Here is a 6,495-nt window from a genome sequence, read left to right as displayed (position 1 = left end):
GCCCTCTCACCCAACCCCCCCCCTCTGCCCTAAACCCAGCCCTCTCTCAAAACCCCCCCCCTCTTCCCAAAACCCCGCCCTCTCTCAAATCTCCCACCCTCTTTCACAAACCCCGCACTCTCATCCAAACCCCACCCTCTGCCCTAAACCCAGCCCTCTCTCAAAACCCCCACCCTCTTCCCAAAACCCCGCCCTCTCTCAAAACCCCCACCCTCTTTCCCAAACCCCGCCCTCTCCTCAAAACCCCAACCTCTCTCCAAAACACACCCTTTTTCCCAAACCCCGCCCTCTCCTCAAAACCCCACCCTTTCTCCAATCCTGCATAAATCACCAGAAAGAAGATCCAGTTATGACATTACTAGGTCCAAAAATTATTAGAAATGTCTGAATGGTTCACAATCAGATCAATAATGTGTCTCCAGCGAGCTGTCATGTTCTGTACGGCGAGCGCATTGGCCTGTTCTCGTCGTCTCCGTCTGAAGAGGCGGAGCGCTTCATCTGGGCCATTGAGCGCATGTTAGCCACGACGCTGCCGCTGCTGTACCTGCCGCCGCGGCTGCTGCTGGCCCTGCGCGCCCCCCTCTGGACACAGCACGCCACTGCATGGGACCACATCTTCAGCCACGGTGCGTCTCTCACACACACACACACACACACACACGCACTCCTGCAGCACGAGTTCTGTTCTGTGAGTGTGTGTGTGTGTTTGCAGCGGAGGCGCGTATCCAGCGCGGGTACCAGCGTCTGCAGACGGCGGTGGGCGGAGCCTCTGATGGGCGGTTCCTGGGTGTGCTGGGTCAGCTGATGGAGGCGGGACGGTTATCTTCAGAGCTAATCAAAGCCAACATCACTGAACTGATGGCCGGCGGAGTCGATACGGTACAAACTCACAACAAACCATCACACTTACTACAACTACACTAACTAAACTTTAACTGAAATAAAATTATATATATAATATATATTGCCAAGGCAATATTCATTTTCATTTAGGTTACTTAGGTGAACTTGATGTACTAATAGAACTAAAAAATTAATATAAACTATATAGACATATTTATTTTTGTCAATGCCAAAAATGACAACAAAAAAAACACAACAAAATTGCTCAAATTTGAAAATGAAAACGGAAAATATAAAAAGTAAAAACTGATTAAAAATATAAAAAACTATATGCAGATTAAAAAATGTAATTGTGACTTTTTATTGCTTTTTCCCTTACAATTCAATTTTTTCTTGCAATTGTGAAAAGTCAGAATTGCAAAATATAAATACATATTAAAAAAGGCTGAATTGTATGTATCGATGTATTTAAAAAAAAATTTTTAAATCATTAAAATTTTGCAGCTTGTGCAAGGAATGATGTGTACAACTGCATTACTCTTTTGTAAAAAGAAATCGTTAAAGTCAACATTAAAACTAGCTCTATTTCATTAATTGATGTTTTCATATTGTAAGTGATTCATCAGTGACATTAGGAAATAAATGTTAGTCTGTGTTCTGATGTGTTTCGTTTAAACTAATGAACGAGGTCTGTATGAATATGAAGTCCAGCGTAGCGTCACATCAGACTGTGTGAACTGAACCGGTGACTCCGTGTGTGTGCCAGACCGCCGTGCCGCTGCAGTTCGCTCTCTTCGAGATGGCGCGTAACCCTGGGGTGCAGGAGCGGGTGCGAGCGCAGGTGCTGTCGTCATGGCAACAGGCATCAGGAAGCCCCCAGAAGGCCCTGCAGGGGGCGCCGCTGCTGAAGGGGACCATCAAGGAGACGCTGAGGTGAGAGCTGAGAGAGAGAGCATCAGTAAAGAGTCAGACACGTAACATACAGTCGCCGATATAAAGTTTCCTCCTTAATCTCCTGCGCTTCTAGTCAAGTCAATTTATTTCTATAGTGCTTTATGCAATAGAGATTGATTCAAAGCAGCTTAAAGTGATAAATGAATCAGTTTTGTAATAAATGCAGTAAAAATCAAGAAATAAATTGTTTTAGGAAAAGCAGTGAAAATGCTATTATAGTTTTTGGAAATATTTTGAATTAGATTTTATTTTTACATTGGTAACACTTAAAGCCTTTATGTATAATGCATTATAAAGGTATTCATAATGTACGTTGTGTTGCATTATATCTTTAATAATTGTAACAAAAGTTAAAATGCATAATAATATTTGAAGGTTTGTTTGTTGTGTGTTTTAATGCATTATACTTTCTAAATGAATTAATAGATAAGTATTATTTAGTATTATTATTTAGTTGTTTTATTTTTAACTAAAATGAAGATGAAAATGAGTTTGTATCTCATAATTCAGGCTTTTTTCTTGCAATCACGGGGAAAAAAGTCCAAATTGTGAGATAAAAAGTCGCAGTTACTGTTTTTTGTTGTTATTTTAATGAACATATATAGTGAAGTATAAAGAATAGAAATTTTGTTTCATTTTTAGTTTTAGTTTAATACATCAAGTTAAGCTAAGTAAAATTATACATTTTGCCTTGGAAACAAGCTGAAATGAAATAAGATTTAGTTTAAAAATTTTTTTTTTTTATTTCAGTTAACATTCATTTTATTTGAAGTAACAAACAAGTTTTTTTTTAATGGTATTAGTTTTAGTTTAACTATGATAACCCTGAGTAAGTAAAAAAAAAAAAGGGCAAAAGAGCATCAGAAGGTCCTCAGTAGGATCTCCTCCTGTGTTTGAGCTGATGGTGTGTGTGTGTGTGTGTGTGTGTGTGTGTGTGAGTGAGTTTTTGAGTGTGTGTGTGTGTGTGTGAGAGTGTGTGTGTATGTGTGGTTTTGAGTGTGTATGTGTGTGAGTGAGTGTGTGTTTGTGTGTCTTATCTCTCTGGCTGCAGTTTTCTCAGGGTTGTTTTGTTTATAGTGACAAGTGAAACACAAGGAACACTCTCCGCTGAGGGCAAAAGAGCATCAGAAGGTCCTCAGTAGGATCTCCTCCTGTGTTTGAGCTGATGGTGTGTGTGTGTGTGTGTGTGTGTGAGTGAGTTTTTGTTTGTGTGTGTGTGTGTGCTTGTGCTTGTTTGTGTGTGTGTGTGTGTGCGTGTGTGCGTGTGTGTGTGTGTGCGTGTGCGTGTGTGTGCGTGTGCGTGTGTGTGCGTGTGCGTGTGTGTGCGTGTGCGTGTGTGTGCGTGTGCGTGTGTGTGCGTGTGCGTGTGTGTGCGTGTGCGTGTGTGTGCGTGTGCGTGTGTGTGCGTGTGCGTGTGTGTGCGTGTGCGTGTGTGTGCGTGTGCGTGTGTGTGCGTGTGCGTGTGTGTGCGTGTGCGTGTGTGTGCGTGTGCGTGTGTGTGCGTGTGCGTGTGTGTGCGTGTGCGTGTGTGTGCGTGTGCGTGTGTGTGCGTGTGCGTGTGTGTGCGTGTGCGTGTGTGTGCGTGTGCGTGTGTGTGCGTGTGCGTGTGTGTGCGTGTGTGTTTAGGCTGTATCCCGTAGGAATCACCGTCCAGCGCTATCCGGTCCGAGACATCGTCCTGCAGAACTACCACGTGCCGGCAGGGGTGAGACGAGGGATGAATCATTTGGACTTTTTGAGTCGACCTCCAAAACTCAATGTTTTGGCTCAGAAATATTTTGCATTTTTCTTATTTACAATTGCTTCTGAACATGTAGGATATGTTAGTACTTCATATTTCATGCATCTGTTCTGCAAAGATATTCAACAAGTGAATTTGTTTTGCGTTTGCACCATGTTGAACTTCATGTGTGCTGCACTTTGGATCATAAAGAGAATGTTACTTCAGTCATGTTATGTTTTAAAGTTATAACATCGAAGTCGAAATGTTGAATTGGTGGAACATTCGTCGGGAGCGGGTCTGAAATGACTGGGTGTGGTCTGCTGCTGGTTTCAGACGCTGGTGCAGGTGTGTCTGTATCCTCTGGGTCGCAGTCCTGAAGTGTTCGAGCGTCCGGAGCGCTTCGAGCCGAGCCGCTGGAGTCTGGACGCGGCTTCAGGAGGAGGCTTTCGCTCGCTGGCGTTCGGCTTCGGATCCAGGCAGTGTGTCGGCCGGAGAATCGCAGAGAACGAGATGCAGCTGCTGTTAATGCACGTGAGTGACGCAGGATTTACAACAGCGCACAAACCCTCATCCTGATTCTGATGTGAGAAGCATCCACCTGCGTTCTGCTTCTACATGCTGTTTCGACTAGATTCAACTTTATTGTCATTGTGAAGATTACAGAGCCAATCAAACACAGAAACATCTAACCAGAAGTGCGAATAGCACTGCAAGCATATTAGATAGTTTGTGTTAAAGAGTATATTTTAGAAGCACTAGGAAATATATCTCTAATTTTCATAACCTAGAGAGACGCTGAGACGTGTCGGGTTCATCCGAGTTAAACTCAGGGTTATTAAACTAACTTGAAACATTAACTGAAATCAAATCAAATATAAAAAAGTAAACTTATTTCTAAATAAAACGCATGATGGGAGTATGTTTTACAAGGAAGTACTATTTCAGTCTTTCTACTTCAAAATTTCATATTTAATTGTGGTCATTGTGGTCTTTGGCGTTTCTTTGAAATAATTTGTGAAATTTACCAGCAATTTCTGAGTGAAAATTGTTAATCCCAAACCATTATTTTTATTGTACTATATAATGGACCAATGTATGAATATTTTACAAACAGCTTTCCAGGTGAACTGCTGCACTTTGAGCTAAAAACACATCAGATTGAGCTGTTGTTTATAGTCATCCAGGCTGAGACTAACTCTAATCTAACCCTAACTTATTGACAGGGTTGATAATGTTGTTTCAGGTCCAACAGGGATCCAGGAGCATGTTCTGCTTGAGTAAATCATGTTACCTGATGATGATCAGACTGTGTGTGTGTGTGTGTGTGTTTCTGTAGATTCTGAGGAACTTCAAACTGACGGTCTCATCCACAGAAGAGCTGAACACCAAATACACCCTCATTCTGCAGCCCGAATCTCCTCCCAGAATCACCTTCACCACACGCTCACTATAAATCACCAGTTATTATTAGTTTTGGAAGATTGCAGTGTTTATTATAAATTATTTATCTGTGCTCATCATTATTTTAAGTTGAATAGGGTAAAAAAAAATAACAAATCACATTAAGAATTGTAAGCGTTGTTTATTACAAACATTACAAGTTTTCTGAAATGTTATGTTTTTAATATGCAAATGAGGCATTGTCTAATTAAATATGCACCAAAAAATATAATAAATCTGAACATTGGATAAAGCAGGTTCATAATTCTTGTCTGATTTTGTCGTCATATCAGAGTTAAGATTTTGGATTTCTCTTTTTATCACTCCATAAATCAGAAAATACTGTCAACAGACAGAAAACAAACACATTTTCACCATGTTTTAGGAGTCAAATGTTGTATAAATCAGTGTGAGTGAAATATGAACAAACCTTCTCAATATAGAGAGGAATAAAACTGTAAAGTTTGGTGTGTGTAAGAGATTGAAATCTACAGACGCAAATAGATAAAGAGCAATAAAAGAAACACTTGATTGTGTATTTTGGATGTTTTCTTTCCTCTAGTCTGAAAAAAAAAAACGCTTTATGAAAGGCCATAAATCTCAAAAATGAGTAATGCATGAAAAAACTGGTTCCCCTTCTAGGGAACTCGCGCTGCGTCCTCTAGTGGACACTATGGGGACTGCCGCCTAAAGCACTGTTGTAACAACTCCAATCCCATTGGCCCACGTAGTCCGTGACGTCACAGGCGGGCGCCTGCCGAACACATCACTAACTTTAGTTGTCTTCAGGAGCCGTTTGTTTGTCTGTGCATGTGGAGAAACCAAGGCAAGTGAGCGTTTTAGAAAGTGTGTGTCTCCGTGTCTGACGTTTCTGACACCCGAGGACACACTCGACCTATGCGCTACATGTCTTGGTGAGGAGCAAGCACATTCGGTGAGAATTTCCAATGAGAAAGCTCCGTTCACATTTGTCTATCTTCCATAGCTGTGTCCTTAGCTTGGTTAATGGAGTGTCCCACCTGATTGGCTGGGTTCCCCATTTTTCCGAGTTATTTTAGTGGCCCAAGGCATCAGTGGCTTGCCCACTTTCTGAGGGAAGGTTCGTGTATATCTGTCTCTTTTCTTGGTGCTCTCTCACCAGGCGAACAGGCAGTCGCTGCAGCATGACTGAGTGGACAATCCGTTCCCTATAGTGTCCACCAGAGGACACCGTGCGAGTTCCCTAGAAGGGGAACGTCTCGGGTTATGCATTTAACCATGGTTCCCCGAGAAAGAATGAGACGCTGCATCCCCTCGCCATGCCTACGGCTTGCCTGTTTTCACGTCTCCTTCAGACAACCAAGTTGGTGGCGTGTTCGGCAGTCACTTCATACTTTATACTTCCAGGCGCCTGCCTGTGACATCACGGGCTACGTGGGCCAATGGGATTGGAGTTGTTTCACACATGCTGGCGGCTACCATTGCATTTCTCAGACTTTATCAAAGGAAAGAAATATGGAGAGATTGATTACACTGGTCAGAGAGAGAGAGAAAGA

General features: G+C 42.2%; 2 protein-coding genes across 2 annotated transcripts in view; both read left to right on the top strand.

Annotated features, from left to right (window-relative positions):
• The window catches only part of cyp11c1 (cytochrome P450, family 11, subfamily C, polypeptide 1), a 7,388-nt gene extending 2,283 nt beyond the window's left edge, over positions 1-5,105 (top strand). The window contains exons 4-9 of the mRNA XM_016257060.1: positions 423-626; positions 713-879; positions 1,610-1,776; positions 3,424-3,502; positions 3,854-4,051; positions 4,857-5,105. Coding sequence (XP_016112546.1) covers positions 423-626; positions 713-879; positions 1,610-1,776; positions 3,424-3,502; positions 3,854-4,051; positions 4,857-4,973 — 932 coding nt within the window. The 3' untranslated portion in view covers positions 4,974-5,105. The remainder of the gene's footprint in view (positions 1-422; positions 627-712; positions 880-1,609; positions 1,777-3,423; positions 3,503-3,853; positions 4,052-4,856) is intronic.
• The window catches only part of LOC107570799 (complexin-3-like), an 18,525-nt gene that overhangs the window by 6,258 nt on the left and 5,772 nt on the right, over positions 1-6,495 (top strand). The window lies entirely within an intron of this gene.

Source organism: Sinocyclocheilus grahami, unplaced genomic scaffold (genome assembly GCF_001515645.1).
Source record: "Sinocyclocheilus grahami isolate Dianchi unplaced genomic scaffold, SAMN03320097.WGS_v1.1 scaffold1507.1, whole genome shotgun sequence".
In the NCBI taxonomy this organism is placed as follows: domain Eukaryota; kingdom Metazoa; phylum Chordata; class Actinopteri; order Cypriniformes; family Cyprinidae; genus Sinocyclocheilus; species Sinocyclocheilus grahami.
The sequence above is the reverse complement of the archived record's forward strand: the minus strand, read 5'-3'. Positions and strand labels throughout refer to the sequence as shown.